Raw genomic sequence first — 24,851 nt, 5'->3', positions numbered from 1 at the left:
TTAACAGATCATCATAAACTACTTGTTTAAAAATAGGTGAGCAGCGGTGGCGGTACTATCACAAATTCCATTGGCAGAACCGGAAATCTTCCTACGTCAAAAGGTTTACCTTCGTTTAAAAATTCCGAAAATCAAGCAACAAACAACCCTGTCAAATCTGTTGGCACTTCTGGCAAAGATACTCAATCACCCATACCAGTCGAATGATCGATCATTTTAATTATCAAGAATCAAGAATATCGATATAGATCCCAAATTTGAACCGAAGGTGTTTTAAATATGTTGTTTAATCTTTGTTAATCAGATTATTACAAGTACGAGAGTATTATTTTTTTGATAAGAATATATATATATATATATACAAATATAAATATATATATATATTTTTTTTTTATAAATAAAACAAATCTACACGATTTTTTAACTTTGTTTAACGGTTGGACGGTGGCAGAAAGAAAAGCAAAAAGAAAAAAAAAGAAAAAAAAAGATTTTAATTGTTTTTCCAATATATCATCATATTATCATCATTAAAGATAAAACACGCGTGCTAATTCATTCGTTGGCAAATTTTTCGTACGATTACTACCGAGGACTTATAAGAAGTCGCCTAATGAGAATATCCTGGAATAAAGACAACTATAAATTACAATCGTGATTTTTTTGTTCGTTAATCATTATTAATCAATTAAGTTTATTGTACAACTATACTCTACTAACATACAAAACTATACTTTCTGGTTACATATACATATAACGTAATATCGTATATAGAGAATGTATAACGGTATAAGTAAATAGATTTTAATATATATATATGTATATAGTTTTTCTTAACGTAAGTTGCACACCCACACATATACAAACATACATACATACATTCATACATACATATACACACATACTCGTGCATGCACGCATGTGTAAGATACACAAAGTTTTGGCGCATTTGTATGCAACTTGCGTTAAAACGATATAACAAATAATTTACACGATTTTTATTTCTCGCAAGGTACAAATCAATCTCGCTCATTATCATAATAATAGCACCTTCTATTTAATTGGGGAAAACATATCTCGTGCCGTTAGAGATCGAGAGGACCGACGAGCGTTAATAATTCATTATTATTTTTTATTAATCAAAATCATTAATATTATTATTAATATTATTATTAATATTATTATTATTATTATTATTATTATTATTATTATTATTAATAGTATTATTAATATTATACCGTACTTCTTATGCACAGACGTGTTTGTGTTTTTTTTTCCTTTTTCTTTTTCGTATAAAGGTACGCGTGAAATAGACTAGACACTTATTGTATACATTATTTATATATATGTATATAAATAATTGTTAACGGTAACGTCAAATCGTTAAAAACAAAAAAAAATATTCTGATCTAAAAATTATAAATCAGATCGTTTGAAAATTATTAATATATTTATTTTTTATTTTTTTTTTTGTGTCATTTTCTTTTTATTATTATTATTATTAGTATTAGTATTATTATTAATATTAATTTACAAGATCGTTCCAACAAGCGTCTAGTCGAAACTTATGCATTTTTGTTCCACTACCAATGAAAAGCATAAACGAATTATCATTACAGATTTTTGATCTAAATTAAAATAATAATATTAGAGACTTATTTTCGATCATTTTCCCTTTTCCTTTCTTTAACTTTTAATCGTCCGTGCAGGTGTTGTTGACAGAGATAAAAACAAAACAAAAAAATGAATTCGTCGTTCGTTATCGAATATTATATTATAACGTTAGTACGTTGGTATAGTATTTATGATGCGCGTAACTTAAATTCGCGTTGTGAATTAATTCTAATCTCTTGACAGATTGTAATTTTACATAATTATTCATCTTGATGCATTAACGTTCAAGGACGATAAAAGATCTATATATATATATATATAAAACGATCAGTTGCATTCTATTCATAAAGGCATTTCCATCATCATCATCATTTGGACGATTTTTAAACTCGTATTTCTATTTACACATCTAAAGCATTATTTTAAATATACGAAATTTACTTTGCAACGTTTACCCATCGTATTTCTAATTTTTTAATTTTTTAATTTTTTAATGTTTTTTTTATTTGAAATATTTTTCTTCTTCTTTCTCCCTCCCCCTTTTTTTTCTATTAACGTCCACTTACAACGGCCAGTGTATTTTTTTTCGTGTAAGATTTACGAAGAGAGAGAGAGAGAGAGAGAGAAAAAAAAAGGAAGAGAAAAAAAAGAAGCCGTAGAATAATAGAACATTCGTTTAAAAATATAAAAGGATACTTTCTTCGTACGAGATTTCTCTCTCATAGCCAGCCACCAGTCAATTTGTGAAACATTTCTTCGTTCAATGTTTGATTTGCTTCCTTCGAACGCATCGACAAAAATATGTAACCGCCTATAAACTCGTGGACCACTTTACAATCGGCTGATTGACACTCGAATACAATATTTTCTTCTTCAAATTGTACCATCATGTGTTTCACTTCCCAATTTACGTTCCATGCCTGGATTAAAATAAATTGATATTAGGTTTGGTTTCTTTTCTCTTATAATTTATACAATATATTTTTAATATTTTATTTTAAACTTTTATATTTAATTTGATAGATAATCTGAATAAAAAATAAAGAAGAAGAAGAAATTTTGCGGATGATAACAAAGACAAACACACAACTTACTTTCATGGTATTATACCTCCATGTTTTTAAATGATCACCACTGTTAAGTTCCATTCGCATAAGCCTGTTATTGGCAATACCTAATAGCTCATCTTTACTTTTACCAGTGAATCTAACTACAAAGAGAGATATACCATATTCCGGAAGTGATTGCCAAGCCTTGATGTAATTCAGTTTGGCCTCGACCAAAGGCAAATCCTTTACGTTAGCGTGAGCCTCTAAAATCCTATGAACCAGCTTTATGGAAATTGAAGAATCATGATTAAAGGGTTCTGTTCGTTTGTACGATAGATCGATAGATAAATTATTAACCCTGCTAAGGAGGGTAGTATCCAAAATTCTCAGAAAGCGAGACAAAAGTTTATAGACGAATTAGAAATATTTATTTTATTTTTTAAACTAATAATATATAACTATAGTAGTAACTAAAATATTTATTAGATAAATATTTAAGAAAACAATTTAAAGCTTAATTAGAATTTTGTTTTACTTAGAATCCTCCTTTTCTATAAATATTTCTAATTTCAATTTTTGTTTTCTGAACGTTCTGAGGATTTTTGGATGATCCTTGGAAACTTTTATTTAAAATCGAATTGCTATGTTATTTATTCGATATAATAAAAACATAATGATGAAAAATAAAGCAATATAAAATAAAATGTTATACCTTTCCTTTAAGCCTCTTTGCAAATCTCGGTGCAACGTAATCGTCCGGTGATATGTCCAACGAGTTTGGATTTATCGCTGGTGCTGGAGCAGGTCTTTGAAGTTGCAAAAAAGCTATAATGCTGTTTACTTCAGTTTCGTAAGAGGAATCTGCTAGTGTGCGACCTTTCGCTGCCAATCTACAAGCAGCCATCCACTTTGCATATTGCTGTTCCTGAATAATAAATATTGGAAATGAAGTTGTTGCGTTGTAAGTGTATCTTTTCAAATGCATTAACGAAAAATAATTAATATTGAATTAGATTTTATAATCATAAATAAATATATTGTTTTGTTTTATTCTTATATAATATCAAACAACGATAATATAAATAATTTTAATAAATAAATAAATTTTATGCAATAAATGACGATACAACTTACGGTATCGCATCTGATCCACATTTCGGTCATGCCTTCTGCACTGGGTACCTCCAACCTTATACCATAACGACTTTGAGAAAGATGAACATCTGGTGTAACTTCGCATCCACGTAAATTGATTACGTATGCCGGTGCATCCGAACTATTTGTTTCCTCTCGTGTTTTGTGCAATCTCAATTGTAAATCCCTGCACGTAAACCAGTATCGCTTGAACGCCTTCAATGTGAAACGTTTTGGCTTGAAGAAACGCAAGTAATCGCAAAGTTCTGGAACCTGCGTTATGTCACTTGGACCGTTATTGATATTACTACCCTCGAGGGTAACCTGAAGATCCGTTAATGCTGCATCTATGTCATCTTCTACGGGAGATGATGCACCATTGCTATCGTAACTTGTTTGTGGCATGCTAGCTTGTAGATTTACTTGAACCTATGAGAAATATGAGAATAATCAATTATTGTTTTAATTAGTATTATTATTTTTGTTTTTTTGTTTGATTCCTAATATATTATTATAGTTTTTTTAAATATATTGATATACTAGAGAATGAATATTATTTTTAATGCATATTCCTTACTATTATATAAGAAATTATATTATACAAAAATGTTCATTAATGTTAACACGAATTAATATATTCGATGGAAATAACATCGTAATAAATATCACAAGAGAGAAAGGGAAAAAAGTAAATATCGTAAGCTAAGAGGCATGTGCAGATTACGTTAGTCCAAGTCAAGAGATAAAGATAAGTTCTTGTCGTATGTGTATGTGTGTGTGTGTCTAAACATTACATGCGTTGGGTAACGAATCGGATTCGATTTAACAGCATTGCTGACGGATGTTTGGATAGTGAAAATAAGCGTTCTAAAAATCCATTCTATTTGAATACTTTTACAAGAAAAAAGAAAAGAATACAAGTAGAAAATAAAAAAGGATGTTATTCGGACAAATATAAGTATAAATTCGTGGGAAAAACGTTTGGGAGAAGAAATACGTTTGAATTTCTTCTCAAAGAAGGTTTTATACGGTTTATATGGGTGCAGCTGAAAAATCAAAAGAGGGAAAAAAAAAAACACAAAAAAGAAGAAGCTTGACCAAAAGAAATAACACAGGATTTCTTCTTATGTACCTGAAGAGCAGCGAACATGAGCATTTCTTCTTCAGTACAGTCAATTTCTTCGGCTAAAAGTTGCCATTTGGCTTGCTCGTAAATCATATTGATTCTGACAGCGTCAGTTTTCGGGTTTAAGTCGTAAAACGAATAAAACTTAAATTTGAGCCTTAGAGTATCGTATTCACGTATACCCTGTTCCATGATCGAAAGTGACGAATCCAACCATGCTACGTTTATTCTTGCCCTTTCAACGAGACTTTTTGGCCTGATTAATTTCGAGCGTACTTCCGGTGAAATTGAAACCGGACTTTGAGCAAGGGATTCGGATAAACCTCCGTTTAATGCTTCCAAACTCATCGTACTGTTGTTTGCATTGAAAGATCCGGTACTGCCAAAACCTGACGAGTTGTTATTTCTTTTCCATGTACTGGTATGTTGAATCTATAAGAATTATAACGTGTCATTCTATTTGAAAATAAACAATTAAATAATATAAATGTCTTACAATCGTTCGTATTCTAATTTACATATAATAAATTCTTATATTAACGCGAATTCCTATAATTAGTCAATGATAGTTACTATATTGTTTTTTTTAAAATGTTTTATACATTTTTATATCTAATACATTTGTTAATACAAAGAAATATATAAATTTCCTATAAAACGAATTTACATAATGCCTAACATTATTATTAATCACGCTATAAATGAATCTACCTACTTTATTTTTTTTCTATATTAGATTAAATATATTTAGATATAAGGAATGTGATTACTTAAATAAATGAAGAAAAAATATGATTATTATTTTACGTTTTTTCTTTTCTATCATAAACAAAGAAAGATAAGTTGGCTTTGATAAGCCCAGCGTCATGTTATTTATAATCATTCGCATAGTTTCGCTCTAAGCATGTTAATGTTAACGTTACAGTCATATAACAATACTGGATACGAACAACGCATTATCACTTGAATTTTATAAAACTCAGATAATAATTGATTTTCTCTGTCTGCGTATTATATACTAACCGATACCGGAGAACTGATGGGTGTACTGTGATTTCTATTACTGGACGTGACCGGGGCACACATGAAGGGACTACTTTGGTCGAGACTCCCTGTTGATCCTCTGGGACTTTGACTCGCTGGGATAAAGGTATTCGTATCAGCTGGTACATTCCAATGACCGTTCTTTTGATTTTCAATTTTCTTCTTGGTTGGTAAATCTTTTAAATTGTATTTCAAATGAGAAGGTTCCAATGGTTTACAAAATGACAATTCTTCGGGATGTCTGATACCTAAAATGATATTATTGAAATGATTTCTTTTCTATTTTTTTTGTTTTTATAATAATAATTCATTATCTATTGAAATATTCATAACATTAATAAAACTTGCCAAGTTCTTTGCAGAGATTGATTACAGCGTTAAATGTTTTTACTGAAAAATCTACCCTACAATCCACGGAACGCATGTCAGGTAATTGTACCCGAAGTGTTTTGTGCATTGGAGTGAAATGTAATAATGCATCTGCGGCAACACCATACTGATCCAATGTACTTCTCGTTCTTGTCAACCAATGATTCCGTGCTGGCCACCATAAAGCGTGATCCGACCAGTCCATTTCAATATCTGTAAAATATTGTTTAAATAGTACGACAAATTTATTATCGATGAATAAATCAAATTTATATATATATTATGATATCTTTTATATATTTTTATGATAAACAATTATTGTATTATAAATACTTCAAATGCAATTGTGACGGTAATTATAAAAATGGATTAATAAGTGAGATAAAAAAGTTGTAAAATTATTAAATAAATTACGAAATATCATTTTTATTATTTTATGCCTTATTACTGGAACTACAACATTAATTAAAATTATTATATTATATTCCTTTACTTCCTTCATTTTCGTATTTTTTTAAAAAGACCATATTAATTATTTTTAATAATTTTTATAAAAATAATCTCGTCTTTTTTTTTATCTCAGTGGTTATAGTGTTAATCCAATATGGCGGAACGTAAAAATGGCGGATCGTAATAACAATGGCGGAGCGTAAAAATGGCGAAGTCTAATAACAATGGCGGTGCGTAAAAATGGCGAAGTATAATAACAATGATGGATCAAGTCAAATGAAGGCCCCCCACCATGTGATTAAAATTTCTGGGCCTTTAAATTCAACATAAATAAATAACGCAAAATAAAAAAACGAAAAATACGTTTGCATTCATCTATATATATATAGATAGATAAATTGACCATAAATTTTATTTCAAAAAACGTAACTTTTTCCTCTGACCCTAATAAAAAGAAATTTCAAGAGACTTGTGAAGGCCCTCCTCCTCCTCCTATGGTATTCCAGAACCCTATGGGGTCCTACCTTAGTCCGCTTACCATTTAATCCGCCACTGCTAATATGAGGAGAAATATTTCAGTAGTGAAACGCGAAACCTTCGGACGGAAATAATATCGTGTCTCTCTTTTCACCCTTTCGGCTTGCAGCAGCATTCTAATATTTTCCTTTCTCCCCGTTCGTCGTCGTCGCATCTTACGGACGATTTGTTCGAAAGAAACTAACGGGCGGCGGGTTTGGGTTGCCCCCCTCGTAAAGAAGAAGACGAAGAAGACAACGGTGTAGGGAAGGGGGGGAGGGAGCTGAGGAGGGGGTAAGGTGGGAGACTGTTCATTCGTTGCGGTGAATGTCGTCGGGCGATTCAAAGGTTTCTTTCTTTCTCTTTGTTGTCTCGAAAATGAAAATAGGTAAAAACGTAAGGTAGGTAATTCATTAAAAAACATTATAATTATATTCCATAAAAAATGGATTTAATGAAACATGAATTTATAAAAATAAATTGATATATGTGGGTTTACATAAGTTAAATGAATTCACATTAGGTACGAGAGAGTTCATAAGTAAAGATTAATCAAATAAAATATACTGTTAAAAAGAAGATGTAACTATTTCCCCCGTGAAATATTAACGAGGAATTACGAGAATAAGAAAAACGTATAATAATTATTTGTCTTTCTACGAGATACACGAATTCCCTCACTGTTGACTGAAGGCAGTTAAAAAGAAACTACCCTAGGGGGTAAAACACAAAGGATTATATTCGGTAGCGAATGGTGTGGAGGGTGGAAAACAGGAAAAGAGAATGGGGTAAGTATAATTATTTGTTTAGGATTTAATGAGTTTCCTAGAAACACCTAGGTCGTTTGTTTCTTTTAAAACGAAATGGGGGCTGGGAGGCTGGGGGAGGAAGGGAAGGGATGGTTGAATCTCATATAAGTATCCTTGGTTAAAATCGTTAAACGGAAAAGGAAAGATAATTTTGCGAGAAGATTCCTCCCCCCCCACACTACTTTAATCAACTTCTTCATCCTCATTTTATTTTATTCTCATTCTTTGACCATATTTATCGAGATAACTGAGGAGGATAACATACCCACGTAAGAAATGTACAACTAACACGCTTTCACAAGACCGTTATGTCTTTTCTACGTTACGATTTGTGAAGATGATGATTCTTTACGTATATGTGTATGTATAATATATATATGTGTGTGTCAACGTAATCCTTTGATTGTAGGAATAAGTAGGAGTAGTAGTAGTAGAAGAAGAAGAAGAAGAAGAAGAAGAAGAGGAAGAGGAGGAGGAGGTGGTAAAATGTGTATGCTGTGTGTGTATGTGTATACGTAATCTTTTGATTGCAAGAATAAGTAGAAGTAGAAGTAGTAGTAGTAGTAGTGGAAGAAGAAGAAGAAGGAGGAAGAGGATGAGGGGGAGGAGGATGAGGTAAAACAAGAGGAGAGGTGAGGAGAAGAGGAGTGTTTCCCCATAGAGAGGCAGCATGAACACACAGCACACGATTCTGCAGCTGCGCTCTATAAATATCTCGCACGTTTTAGGCCGAACCAACTCAGCAACCGCGAAGTTAACCGCTTGTTTTCAGGGACCGGAGATCCTAAAATCCGCCTTCTTTGGTCACCATTGATGAGAAAAAGAGAGACAGAGAGAGAGAGAGAGAATACTTTAACCGAATGACGCCATGATTCCTTATCTGAAAGGATATTTACCGCAAAAAGTAACGCACTTTATTTCATTTTATAATTCTAACAATATATATGACGTATTTTATATTTTTACTTCTTTGTTTTCTTTGAATAATCGTAAAATAATCGAAAGATCAAAAGTTATGGTTTGTATTATAACAAACATAATTATTATTATTATTAATTTGAATTAGTTTCTCGAATGATTTTATATTTGCTTAGTTGTTTTTAATCGAACCTTGAGTTGAGTTCATCGATAACGAGATTTTTCATTTATTCGATCAATCATCTTTTATTCAATGATCTGTTCAAGCAAGCTTACGAACATTTTCTTTGAATCTTAAAAAAACCGAGGGATAAACTGCTGCGCAAATAGTTGCTTATGTGTTCTTGGAAAAAATATTAAATCTCGATCTTTACCGATTCGATTCGATTCGATTCGATTCGGTTCGGTTCTATTCGCAAAGCGTTACGAATTATGGTTGTGCTCGTTATAAATCGTTACGTATATATGTATGCACGTGCCTCCTCCGTTCAAACGACCGTCCTACTTTACTATCGAGTTTATCACGATATTTTCTAACATTGGCTAATTTCCTCCCATTTCCTCTCCTCTTTTCTCTGCTCTAATTTCCCCCCACCACCAGCCACCTCCCTCCCACCCCCTCGGACCTGACTTCATCACTTATACATATATCTTCTTCATTTTTATATTTTATATTTATTTCTTCTAACTTCTTCTTCTAATCAGAAATTGTGTTTTAATTTACAATTAAATTGTACAAAATGTATCTTATTGTATTTATAAAAGTTTATTTAAAGATAATAATAAAATATTTAACTTCTAACTTTTTCACGTATTATCATTAATATTTCATTATTGCAAGCAACACACACACACACACACAGACACATATATACACACCTTCGTTCGTTCTTATTATACTTTCCTATGCATTTCAATTTTTTTTATTTCTTCTTTCCATCTTTTTCATTGACAAGTATCACGCAACCGTATCATATCTATCCCACGCGAATTCTTTAATTAATGTAATTTAATATACATTAAACTTTCAATAGATAATATCGTAATATAATGTGTGATTTAAATTCTTGCTTTTTTATTTCTCTTTTATTTTTTTTTTTTTTTTTGGGATAATAATTTGTTAATAATTATAAACTAGATGTGGTAAAAAATAATTAAGAATATAAATTAAATTAGAAATGAAGAAAAAAATTTGAGTCTAGCGCGTGAAGGGCTGAAAAATTCGGAACCTGTTACGCAAAGGGAATGCAACGAATTTTTGAAAGGTTGCAATTTTTTTTTAAATATTTACACACGATGTACACATATTGAAGTAATATAACTTATATTATTCTTATTCGGATACCCGTGACGATAAATTCGCCAAAAAACCACACGCGAGTTACCGGAAACCGTGGGGAAATGTTTGTTGATCTTTTAAAAGGAAGTTCTTAATTTTGTTAAGGAAAAAACAAAAAACACGTACGTCGTTTTTTAAAATCGTCTCGTTGCAAAATACAAAATACGAGTAAAATGCATAAATAATTGTACGTAAATAATTCAACGAAACACGAATGAATATACTTCCTATCCTTAATTTTTTTTTAGCTTTAAAACAAAACCAAAAAAAAAAAAAAAAATACTAATCGTTTTCTACGTGCGACGATGATGAAACGTGATAGGACACGTGGCTAGTGTAACGAATGAGATTTCTCGAGTTAATCTTATCCTTTTTTTTCTACGTTTAAAAGTAGAAAATCACGAGCATATTTTTTCCTCCACCCCTCCTTCTTTCTTTTTCTCCCCAGAAAACCAGAAGTGCATAAAGATAAACAAACTAATTTTACCCCAGTGTTAAATGACGATTTAAAGAGGATTTTAAATTGGTTATTTAAACTAATGCAACATCCCTCCCTCCCTCACACCTCACCCCTTTGCCAGTTGCTGCTGGTTTCTAGTCTCGAATGTTTATATGAAAGAAATTGTTTTGAAGATTAGAAAATATATAAAATGGTTTGAAAAAGCTTAGACACGCGATTCGTGTCTGACTTAGAAGTAATAATTATTGTCCTAGTTTAAAACGACCTTGTACCAATGCACACGATTATAAATATCGGCATTAGATTCCTCTTAAGATGATTAAAAGAAGAAACAACAAAAATAATACTAATCGTCAGATCCAACGTCAGATTATTATACACATATTTCTTGGTTTAGATTTTTATTTTTTCTTAAAAAGGAAAGATAAATATGCGATACGTTCATACAGAATCATTTTACGTTATACGGGGTGTTCCAATTGAAGAAGGTCACCTAATTATTTATTTATTTATATATATATTACTTAATTAAAATTTTATATATATTTCAATTTTTATTTATTATTCAATTTAAAACTTATATTATTTCTCACAATACACTTTTCTAACTTTGTTCTTTCCTACGATTCAAATTTATATATACCATTATTATTATTATTATTATTATTATTATTATTATTAATATTATTTAAAACTATAATGAGATACTATGATATAAATTTTATGAATATATTAAAGATAAAATATTAAAGAAAATAAAAATATTAAATTAATATTAAAGAAAATATTAAATGTTATAGAAATATTATAGAAAATATATTATGGAATATTAAAGATAGAAAAAAAAAGGGGGAATCTTTTGTATAAATAAATTGAAAATGAAAAATTGAAGATGAACTTATGCAAAACAAGAAGAAGAAGAAGAAGACAAAAATTATTATTGTTGTCATCCTTCTTCCCCCCCCCCCCAACGATAGTGTGTCATCGTGCCACACCTAACTGTTAATATCTTCGATAGATGAACAAATAGATGGGATCTATTGATCGATAGATCGAAGAAATTTCTTTCCGTTATGCAAGCCACGAGACATCCTGGAAGAAGACTTTCTTCTTTTCAACATGAACAGACGTGTCAAAGTTATTTTATACTACCCACCCACTTCCGTTTATTTCTAATCCCAACTTCCGTCACATTCGATGAGAATTGGGAACGTTGCAACGGTAAAAACACTCGTATAACGTAGAAAGTAAATCCAATTTTTTTTTGTTCTCTGTGTCAAACTTATCCAAAGTTTTTTTATTACGAAATATTTATATAACAATTAGTATTATAAATAATATTGATAAATTTATTATAATAATGCGATTATTTCTATCAAAATGGTGTATATATTCAAAATTACGATACACGTGCAAGAACAAAATCAAATTATTACAAATGCAATGTTTTAAACGTGAACAAAGTATTCTAAAAAAAAAAACAAATACAATAAATAAAAAAAAACTTTCTGAATAAAATAAAACCAAAATATAAATGTTTGTTTGAACGATGTATTAAACGTAAAAGAAAAAGAAAAAATACAATAAATAGAAAAGAACTTCCTGACCAAAAAAAACCAAAAATATAAATGTTTGTTTGAACGATGTATTAAACATAAAAAAAAAATACAATAAATAAAAAAGAACTTCCTGACCAAAATAAAACCAAAATATAAATGTTTGTTTGAACGATGCATTAAACGTAAAAAAAAAATAAAATAATTAACTTAGCATTAATTTAACACGAACGTTTTAATAATTACTTGGGTCAAACGAAATCGTAATAGGAAGTACCGTTTACGATATTATAATAATAATAATAATAATAATAATAAAACGAAAAATAATCGAAGAAGGGGGATGGGGGGGAAGGGAATTAACGAAGACACAAACGGATCTACGACAAAAGTTATGGCACCACTGAAAAATACAACCATAATATACGATGATACCGAAAAATTTTGCGAATTTTTTTTGTGTTCTTCTTTCTTCTTTTCGTCGTCGCATTGGAAAACAAGTTGGAAGGGTTCCCGAAGGATGAAACGATGGACTAATGGGGGGAATAGGGGAGGAGGAGGACGAGGAGGATGGGGGAATTCGTTTAATTGAGAATTCCAAACGGATACGACGAGTTTAAAGTCCGTGGCAATAAACGCTCCTCGAAGTAGCTAATTGGATCTCGAGATTTCGAATCGACTCTCAAATTAACCCCCCACCCCACCCCACCACTCGGTAGGAAACTCTCTCTCTCTCTCTCTCTCTCTCTTTTTCGTTCGATATAAGAGTTTTAACTAATTCTCTCTCATTTGAAATTTTTTTCTTCTTTTTTTCTTTCTCTATCAGACTCAATTAAATCACCAAATTTATAATCCGAATTTCCGATTAATTCTATCGAAGAAGAAACATATCTGCGTTGATCATTATTATTTATTACTTTTTTTTTTTTTTTTTAGTACAATCGCACAATTGTCAAAGTTTATTCAAACACCCGATATATGTAAGTCTCATTTTCATCAACCCTTTTGCAATATTTAATTCATCAAAACTATAATTGATCTTAAAAAATCAAATTACGAAGACAAAAAAGAAACAAAGAAAAAAAACACCATAAGTAAAAGGCTGATAGTGATAGTAAAAAGTGCGTGAGGTGTACAATAAAGATGGGCGTTTTCCTACACGTAAAACTTTAAATAATTACTCACCACCACCACTATCATCCCCTTTTTACGATCATGCGAAAGAAAGGTTCGATGTATTGTCTATTGTTTAGCAATGGGAAAAGAAGGGGGATGGTTGTTGGTTGGGGTTGGGGTTGAGGGTTGAATCGACAGTGATGGTAGGTGAAAGAAAACCAGGTCTTTTCTAGAGAAAGGGAAGAACAGGGGTTGACGTTAAAGGTAGGGCTCGCAAAAAGGGTGGTTTTTGCGTAGTACTGGTACTAGTTCTACTAACCACTCGTTTTTTTTTTTTTTTCAAAGTACCCCCTTTACGATTTCTTTTTTTCTTCCCTTTCCTTTTATCTCCCTTTTCTTTTCTTTTTTTTAACCCTCTTTCTTACTCGAGTCCTTTCCTTCATTCTTTCTCTGTCTTTTTTTTTTTCTTTTCTTTTCTTTTCTTTTCTTCCAACTACCTTCCCCCAACCCTTCACTACACTCCCACCATCTTTATTCTTCTTTTCTTCTTTTTCTTTTTTTTTCTCTCTCTCTCAAGTAGATTCGAGGATCAACGGAAAGAACTGGCAACCATAACCACCATAACTACAACCATAACCACCACCCTTAACTCAGCAACCCACGTCTGAAATCCGGCTGACGAAGTTCCTTTGATTTGTCGAGCCGATTAAGTGGACCTTTTCCCTTCCCTCTTCCTCCCACCCCCTTCTTCTTCTTCTTTTTCTTCTTCCGATATTCGTAGGGCCAAAAAAAGAAGGGGGATACAAAAGGGAGAGTTGTATTTCCAATTGCGATTTGCCAATTAAATCGAAACAGTCGTGGGAGGAAAAAGGGAATACGGGTTGTTACTTACGTTTTTATTCTATAAATGTGTATATACTTATACAGGGTGTCCGAAATGAAGGTATTCTATTAGAAAAAAAATTTAAAAAAAAATAAAAATTTATATTTATATTTTTTAATATAGGCCATTTAAACTTTGCAATTGTTGATGAGTAATTAATTTTATTTAAATATACCTGGCATAAATATATATAAAAAAAAATCTAAGAGAGACAGAATTTTTGGATATAAAAATCGGAAGGAAAGACGAAATTTTACACAATTTGCGATATAAATTTTAATTATCGATCTCTCGTAGATATTTTATTCTTATCAATCTTTCGATAACACCGTTTGAAGTTGCTATCAAATATTCTCTCTCGACAAATCAACGTGAACAGGTAACTCTCTCTCTCTCTCTTTCTCTCTCTCACTCTCATAGCACATCGATGACGTACTTGCCTTCTATGGTGCACCAAATGAATATGTATGCTTCACTCGTTCCCGAGTCAAGGTCGTAACTGTTTCCGTTAGGTAGAATGCGACACGACGAACAACAACGCGTAAAAGAAATTTTTCTTTTTTTTTTTTTGTTCATTTTACTCCGAGAGAATTGTTTTATAACATTTTTCTTTCTTTTTCTTTTCTTTTTTGCAAATAAATTACATTACATTCCTTCCAGCTTTTTTCAATCAATTAAATTTATATACATATTGTATAAAAAATTAAAAAAAAGAGACCAATAGAAATAATTTCATGCAAATTTACGTATATACGTTCACTAATTTTACATTATTTTTAAATCAGATAATTCCAGCTTTTCAAATTCTATTTAGCTATTTTCAAAAAAAATAAATCCACGTATTATTTCACATTACATAAAAAACTATTTTCGGAATAACTTTTTTAAAAAAAAAAAGAAGACGACTTATTTTTATTCTTAAAACACGCGATTAATAAAATAATTGATTCCTGTTATTTCGAAAAATCACGTATGGAATTCCAAAGAAATTTCAAACGAATAGAATTCTTACTTAAGATCTGCAATGCTTGGCAATCCCAAATATTCGAGACACTCCTCCTACACGTTCGTGCCTAACAATGCGTAGTCGCAATATAACAAGAAATAAAGCAAGAAAGCAAGAAAAAAAGAAAGAAAGAAAGAATGAGGGATGATGAGAATGCGAGTGGGTGGGTGGTCGTAGAAAAGATGAACGAATAAACCTATGACGTTTTATTCCGTGTAGACTAATTGTCATATAATAACATCATTTTTAATACAATCTTATCTAATTTATATTATCTACGATTATAAATATCATTTGATTAATTATAATAATTAATAATCTTCTTTTAATCCTCCCCACCCCTTCCCTTATCCTTCAAAAAAAAAAATATATATATATATATACAATATGATTAGCTTTGTGACTTACGATTTAATTTAATTTAATTTTTATTTTTTTTTAAACCATATGTTTATTGCTTTGAACCAATACTACTATACTACTATTATAAAACAATTATACTTTTATTTATTATTTACTATTTTCTTTTTACATTTATCTACTTACTGTGCGTTACTACTAATATAATGATAAGTTTAATAATAATTACATAATTTTCATTTTTCTTTTGTTTTATCTATACATTACATTGTACTATGCTGTAATTAATGGCCTTTAGGGAGCCTAGGCTCTAGGGTCAATAAAATATTATTAAATAAATAAATAAATATGATTAGCTTTATGGTTTCATATTTCAATCGTTTACAATGCAATTATCTTAATTATTATTATTACATTAATATATATAAGGTCATTTAATATTAATAAAATATATATTTGATAAAAATGAATCTAACGTTACGTTATACTGATGTATTTAATCATGGTATTATTAATAATATCTATAATGATCAATTTTTAACAATTGATATACATATACAATTTTAATATGAAATTAAATCAGGATAATAAATAATAATTATAAAATATTATATATACAATAAATATTGTATATATAAATAATAATTATATATATATATATATATATAATATAAAAATAATAATTATACAATATTATATATACAATAATATTGTATATATAAATAATTAATATATATATATATAAATAATAATTATACAATTTTTATCCAAAAGGTGTTATAATTTAACCATACAAAAATGTTGACTCTACTTTAGCAGACAATAAAGTTCACGTGAAGTGGGATCGAGTTCAATAAGGGGGTGGGAAGGGGGAAGGAAAAGGAAGGGAGGAAGGGAGGGATGGAGGGGGGGGAAGAGTGTATGTATAATATATTGAGGACACGTTGACTCGATTCGATGAACATAAAAGGTGTAGGTGAAATTTTAGGAGCGTCTGCAGGACACATCCCATCGAAGGGATGAGAACCCAACGAACCAACGAATGAAGAAGAAGAAGAAGAAGAAGAAGAGGAAGAAGAAGAAGGTATCGATTTCGTTTAGCTTTTAAGCGAACGAGGGCAAATACATGGGCACAACTTGTGTGTATATATAAATACACGTATATGTATATGTATATATATATATGTGTGTGTGTGTATGTTAAATGTGTGTATATACACATGCGGGCGGTATCATTTTCGTAGTACATACGAAATCGCTCGTTTTAGCTCTTCCCAGGCTGACTTTTGTAACAGTGACGTCATATTCAGGACACGCCATTGATTTAAATCGGTGTTTTAAAACTGTATAACCAAATTTTACGATTAGTTTTTGACCGACGTATTATTATTTCGTTCTTAATTTGTAATGTTTCCATCATTTATCATTCTATACGAGAGAATTTTTAAATATTATTTTATTATTATTATTATTATTATTATTATTATTAAAGCTCAAAACTTTTCAACCCACCCCTATAAGTACTTGCTTATTATTATATACAAAATAATAAATAAAAATAATTAAAATAATAAATATATATTATATCACAATTATATAATATAAAATATTTCACAAATTGATAGATAATTTATTGGAATAATAACGGGAATATATTTCGTAAGAAACAGATACCCAATCTATTTTATCTTCTTCAGTTGAAAACAAGTTACGTCACAGTTTGTAAATATCGAAAATATATCAATCGTTGAATAATCATCTATTCGTGAATTTCAATGCAACACACACGCACACGCATACCATTTAATATAAATTATCGACAAATGTTTTTATTTTTCCATCTTATCTAACTTCTTATTAGATTAGAATTTTAATTAGATCGAATGGAATTCGTGTCGGATCGAATAAAAGCTTGTAAAACGCGGCAAACATCTCTCATCCTTTTCCTTTGACTATCTTTTCAGTCATCGGAATTCATAGTCTTACCCTAACCCTTCCCCCCCACACACCACCCCCATCCTCGTAATTCTCTTTCTCTTTCTCAGCACGTGCTGTCACGATCAGAGAGTCATTAGCAAATAACTGGATGGAGAATAGTAACGGGTGAGTCAAGTTAATCAATTTACGAGCAACCGCATGATTCTCTCTTCTTTAAATCATTCCGATATGTTGATACCAACTTATAGCAGGTGTATTTTACATTAGTCTGACGAATTGAATGAAATATTTTTATCGATTTAAAATTTATAAAATTATATATATGATTGAGAAATTTGATATTAATTCGATTCTATTTCTAATTATGTAATATTAAATATGAATATTTATTAATAATAAATAAAATAATAATATTTTTAATATGCTTGAAAATAATTTAAAAATAAAATCAAATAAAATCAAATCAAATCAAAAATCAAATATTATATTATAATATTAAATATATATTTTGTACTATTACTTATTATTGTTCCTTATAAAAACAATTTGTTAAAATAAAATAGACGAATTAATAGAACGCTAACTATGAAAACTTAAAGAATATTAGTCACACGTGCTCATTTAAAGCAACCTCTTGACTTAAGTCTTAATGATAGAAATTAATTCGCGTGCGAAATGTTTAACGAGCATGACCCTAAGGACAATTCCTTTGTGTTATATATCCATTAACAAATTTTACCCCCACCCCTCCCCGTTTATTTTATCGGATCATTTAGGGAGTTGTTTTCCTTCCTTTTATCCCCTTCTTTTCTTTTTCTTTTTTCGTGTAACTTCAGTCAGGGGTGAAACACGCTTAATGGGTATCGTCGCCATGGGTGTTTGTACCTCTTAATCGTTCGATTTGCATCCCTTGTTATTCTTATTCACCCCATTGAAAATACCCTTCTCCTTCTATCACCCTCCCCCCACCCTGTTGTCCCCCCCCATACCCTTCATAGAAATAAAAATCACCTAAAACTATTCCCACCTCTCCTCATCAGTTTTCCTTCCTTTCACAAATTCCCCTATATACAGGGTGTTCGTGATTTTTTTGTTAACAAACTTTCTTTACATATTGTACGATACTTTTGAAAAATATTTAATCAAAAGAATTATAAAGATGTTAAACGTGTTAAATTATGAAATGTTCGTTGATGTAGAAATTCATTCTAAGAAATTATTAAACGAACAATTGATTTTATTATTAAAAAAAGTTATTGATATTAATAATCAAATAAAAAATAATATAAGTTACTCTATCTCGTTCATTAAAATGTGTGTAAGAAATATAAATTATTATATAATATACATTGTATTATTATTTAAATTCATTATAAACTATGTTAAATTATGAAACGTTCATTAATGTAAAAATTCATTCTAAGAAATTATTAAACGAACAATTGATTTTATTATTAAAAAAGTTATTGATATTAATAATCAAATAAAAATTAATATAAGTTATTCTATCTTGTTCATTAAAATGTGTGTAAGAAATATAAATTATTATATAATATACATTGTATTATTATTTAAATTCATTATAAACTATGTTAAATTAATGTAAAAATTCATTCTAAGAAATTATTAAACGAACAATTGATTTTATTATTAAAAAAGTTACTGATATTAATAATCAAATAAAAAATAATATAAGTTATACTATCTCGTTCATTAAAATGTGTGTAAGAAATATAAATTATTATATAATATACATTGTATTATTATTTAAATTCATTATAAACTATGTTAAATTATGAAACGTTCATTAATGTAAAAATTCATTCTAAGAAATTATTAAACGAACAATTGATTTTATTATTAAAAAACTCTCTCTTTTTCTCGTTCATTTAAATTAAAACATAAATAATATTATATACATTATATTACTATTTGAATTCATATTAAAACGTGTTATAAATTAACGAACCTATTATAAAAAAAAAAAACGTTCGTTAACGTAGAAATTAATTATAGGATTAAAACGTTACATTATTATTAACAATCGAGTTAACGATCTTATCGCATTTTAACGAGTACACACAAAGACGAGAATAAAATTGTTAGATAAACTTTAACCGGACGTTTCGAGATGGAAAACGAGGAAGGAATAAAAATAAGAAATAAGAAGTGAAGAGAAAGATAGAAGATACGAACAACGTGGGAGGGAGAAGGGGGAGATAAGAGTGGGGATGATGATGATGATGATGATGATTATGATTATGATGATGATGGGATTGGTGCAATTAGTCGCTCCACGGGAAACGCATGCGGTAATGAGCCACGACCGGTCTTCTTTGCTTCCGGAATAGTTGCGTTACACGAATACAAGTTTACTGTATACCTTTATTGTTAAATTATACTTATATTGTACGAGGTTATTCCCCCCGCTTTACTCCCCCACCACCACCCACTTTTACGATCTCGTACCAGCCAAAAGAGAATTCAAATGTTAAAAGAAAGAAAGATGTAATAATAATTTGATTTATTTTTTTACGATAATACGATTATATTCCCTTTTTTTTTTTTCTAAATTTTTCAAACAAATTCTTCCAATTTATTAATGTCGTTTTTTAATTTAATTATTAAGAAAAATTATACAAAATAAAACAATATGATTTTCACGCGTTATCCTCGAAATATTTCCACACCCCCCCCCCCACGCGTATATTTTCAGTATAACAATTTAAAAATCAACCGAATTATAAAATAATTCACTTTTTACGAGTAACGAAATATTAACGATATGAAGGAAAATTCGTAGAAAATAATTGGAAAAGAAATATTAAAAGAAAAAATAATATAAGTTAATATAATTGGATATATTTATAAGAAAGAAAAAAAAGAAAATATGAAGACAGAACACGTTCTTCGATCGGTTTTAAAGTTCGACGAGACGATTATCAAGGAAACGAAGCGAAACAACGACGACAATGTGGCGACAAGTATTATATACATATATATACGATATCTCTACGTGCAATGCACGTATATTATATACATATGTACATACACAATGTACATACACATGTACGTACTAATCTATACACGCATATCGTAAATACTTGGTATGCTTATGCATACACACGTACATGCATACACACTCATTCACACATGTATGTATACGTACATGCATACACACTCACTCACACATGTATGTATACGTACATGCATACACACTTACTTACACATGTATGTATACGTACATGCATACATAATCATTCATACATGTATGTATACGTACATGCATATACACTCACTCACACATGTATTTATATGTATTAAAGAATATGCAAGAATCCCGGACGCCTTATCACTCGTGCATGCACATTCTTAGCTTTCCGCATTCGTGGATATCTCGTTATAGACCGTTTCCGGTCATGTTTAGGATAAATCTTCTTTCCCTCTTTTTCCTGTCAATTATTCCTCTGCGAAATAATATTTCTATTTAACGATAAAACAATAATGTGACTGGTTTTTTATTATCACGTCGAATTAAATATCGATACGCGTAAGAAAACAATTGTATTTTTTGATTTCTTTTTTAATTTTATACACACGTACGAATAATTGTAATATAATAATTATGTATTATAACTGTAACACAAATTCGTATATGTATAATTTTTTTTGTTATTTTAATTAATACGCTGTTTTAATTATTGATACGAATTGGTGTGGTTTGAAAAGTTTCGAGCCACTTATTTTTCTTATCTTTAATATAAATAATAAATAAAACACAAAGAAAACAATGAAATTTTATTTGGAAATATTAAATCATTAAGTAGATAATGTTCGATTTGAAAAAGTATTACAAATAATAGAAATTAATAAAACGTTTCCTATTTAATTATCTCTACTAATGAGAAACGAATTACAGGTGTATAATAAGGAAAAAAAATCATTTTTTAAATTGGATTCACAATCAAATATGATTAATTTATTAAAAAAAAAAAAAAAACGATAACTCGAGTTAACACATTGCAATCGGATAATATGCTTTTAGAATTGAATCGTGAGATAATAATCAGAAAAAAATAATCAGAATCGTATAATGATCGGTATAAAAGAATGACGTGCGTGGTACGATTACGTACAACCCTAAGTAAGTGAATTCTAAACACCATGAATGGAAACGAAGGCGTTATAAGTGAATGGAAAACGAGAAGTGAGCTTCGCCTACGCATTCGATTTAATCGTTTCAATAGGATAGGAACCTTATATATACTTTTTATTATACTCTTTTCTTAATAATATTTTTTATCTTTGTTATATATATATATTATAGTTTTATATTTAATATATAATTTATATTTATTAATAATATTATAGTAATTTATTATTAATATAGTAATTTATATTATAATATATTATATTATATATATTATAATTTTATATTTAATATATAATTTATATTATAATATATTATATTATATATATTATAATATATATATATATATATTATATTATATTCGTAGTATAATATTCTATTTTATTTTTATAAATTTATCAAGAAAGAGAGAGAGAGAGAGAGATTGTATAATTTTACGAAAAAGTATTAACAAATTTTACAAAATTTTAACAGAAAATATCGATCGATACTTTTGTTCTAATAAAATGTTATTTTATTTTTTTCTTTTTTTTTTTTTTGTTGTTGTTCGTTTCTCCCATTTGTATTCATTGTTCGGAAATTTAATTATCACCGGAAGTCGCGATTGGAAACGTCGATCGATTCACGTTTTTCTCATCAACCGGATATTCGTTCCAGTCGTTTGAACGTCTATTTAAAGAATAAATTGAGTTTCATCGTTTGAGTGCATATAACGCAACTATTATAATCAGTTTCGTATAATTAAATATGTATTATATCTAGAAGAAAAAAAAAAAACAAATTAAATAACACCTAAATTAAAATTTAAGTAGCCTATGCAACCAATTGATCGAATTACATTTAAATGAATATTCATTTTTCTCCTATATTAATCAACAATTAATTTGAAGAAAAATAAAAAACAAATAAACAGAAAAAATTAATTAATCAAATGTAATAGAAAAATATACTCCCAAAAATAAAAAATAAAAACATAAATCTACGAAATATTTTAGATTATTTTAAACGATTACAAACAACCAAATGATTAAATCAATTAAATATGTATGATATTAATATTATTATTTATATTAATTAATAATATATATAATATTATAATAATAATAATTATGTAAAAAAGAAAATTCAATTTAACGTTTAGATAAAACCCCTTTTAAGGATCTTAGTAAAATAATGTTTATGGTTCTCAGTAGTGTATAAAACAACATAAAGAATCTTTCTCTTTCCCTCTCTCTCTCTCTTTCTGTCTCTTGGGTATGGTTGAAATAAAATCTCAAAAGGGAAGCTGGTTTAAGCCCTTAAGGAATGTCGAGTAGCGTCGTTAAATATATCTTAGGAAGTTAGGGAGCAAGTAGCCTAAGCGTGTAAGCTTATCGTTCGTAATGCTCGTTAATTTTCAACCAAACTGTACAACCGTACAACTGCATTTAATTGAAATTGTTTCGTTTGTAAAATTATCATGTGACTCCCCACCACCACCCCTCCCCATTCTTTTATATTACTCTTCCTATTTATTATTTATTATTTATTCTTCGTGAATAATAATTCAGAAAATATTGATACGTGTATATATATATGGGTATACGATTAACATGCAAGATATTTCATACTGAGCAGCATGACTCAAAATAAAGTTAAATGTATTTTCTTTTTTCTTTTTTCTTTTTTCGTAATATATTTTCTTCGACTCGATTTGCACTTTCATATCGCATCGAGAGGTGAAGGTCGGTCGGTGCATTCTACGATAGAAGAGAAGGTAACTGCAACAACTTGTATAAATTCATACCTTATACGAACGGAAATCTATCTTTTTTTCTTTTCTTCGATTGATCATCAAGTTTTATCGATATATTCGAAAAATAAAAAGAAGAAAGAAAATATATAATATTTTTACTAACTTGTAGAAAAATTATTCACGAATAAAATAATTTGTTTTCTTGTTTTAATAAATGCAAAATACACCTGCTGCTGTTGCTGAGTATCCTAAAAAATTATTGTAAGACCGATCGTTACTTTTAAATATTTCTATCCCAAATGTATTCCTAAAATATTCCCGAAAACTCAATCGTTTCAAAATATAAATACTTTGACTTTAATATATATTAAAATATGTTCCCCATTCTCAAAATTATTTTTTAACACAATAATACTATAATAAATTAATATATTTATAATATTATACATATACAATTATATACTTTAAACAGAAACTATTTCATATTACTTTTCCCTTATTCAAATAATCACCCGAATAAAAAAAATTCTTCAAACATTTATCATTCCTAATTCGAAATTAATAAACGTCCCCCTCTCCTGTTTCAAATTTTTATAATTTAATATCCCTCACTTGATTTAATCACACGACAGACTATTACTTTAAAACGAAAAACAATACGATTACTATACTTGATTTTCAAAAAAACTGTGTTCGATCGTCGATACTATTTTGAAAAACCGAAATTAATAAACGTCCCCCTTTCCTGTTTCAAATTTTTATAATTTAATATCCCTCACTTGATTTAATCACACGACAGACTATTACTTTAAAACGAAAAACAATACGATTACTATACTTGATTTTCATGAAAACTGTGTTCGATCATCGATACTATTTTGAAAAACCTTTTTTCAAAAAACTTCGAGGATTCATTATTTCGAGAAACATACAGCAGTGTGTAGCTTACGAAATAGCGGAAAGATTCGTAGTACACGTATACAATCTAGAGTTAGAAGTGTGGGGGTGGGAGTGGGGTGAGGGGGGAGGGTGGGGGCAGATGTTTCGAGTGCGAGAAACAGGGGCAGTTGAGAGAAGAGTATATAGAAGATTCGCTGACGTCAGAAACTATGTTTAAACCCACTACACGACTGATGATGATGATGATGATGATGATGGTGATGGTGGTGGTGGTGGACGGACACCATCGTGTTTAGTGTTAGCGAATGAAAAAAAAAAAAGACAGAAAGAAAGGGAAAGAGAGAAGCACACACACGTGACATGCATTCTACAGAAAGAAAGA

At 29.4% G+C, this 24,851-nt stretch overlaps 1 protein-coding gene across 1 annotated transcript in view; it reads right to left on the bottom strand.

Moving 5' to 3' along the window:
• Positions 1–2,272: 2,272 nt before the first annotated feature.
• Positions 2,273–24,851, bottom strand: part of LOC122517625 (unc-112-related protein) — a 34,080-nt gene continuing 11,501 nt past the window's right edge. The window contains exons 2-8 of the mRNA XM_043636131.1: positions 6,313–6,546; positions 5,944–6,212; positions 4,927–5,352; positions 3,795–4,223; positions 3,373–3,585; positions 2,706–2,942; positions 2,273–2,531 (exon numbers count right to left, since the gene is read on the bottom strand). Of these exons, the coding sequence (XP_043492066.1) occupies positions 2,331–2,531; positions 2,706–2,942; positions 3,373–3,585; positions 3,795–4,223; positions 4,927–5,352; positions 5,944–6,212; positions 6,313–6,546 (2,009 nt within the window). The 3' untranslated portion in view covers positions 2,273–2,330. The remainder of the gene's footprint in view (positions 2,532–2,705; positions 2,943–3,372; positions 3,586–3,794; positions 4,224–4,926; positions 5,353–5,943; positions 6,213–6,312; positions 6,547–24,851) is intronic.

The sequence above is a fragment of the Polistes fuscatus genome, unplaced genomic scaffold (assembly GCF_010416935.1).
Source record: "Polistes fuscatus isolate 324 unplaced genomic scaffold, CU_Pfus_HIC Scaffold21, whole genome shotgun sequence".
Lineage (NCBI taxonomy): Eukaryota > Metazoa > Arthropoda > Insecta > Hymenoptera > Vespidae > Polistes > Polistes fuscatus.
Note: the sequence above shows the minus strand (reverse complement) of the source record. Positions and strands in the feature narration are given on the sequence as shown.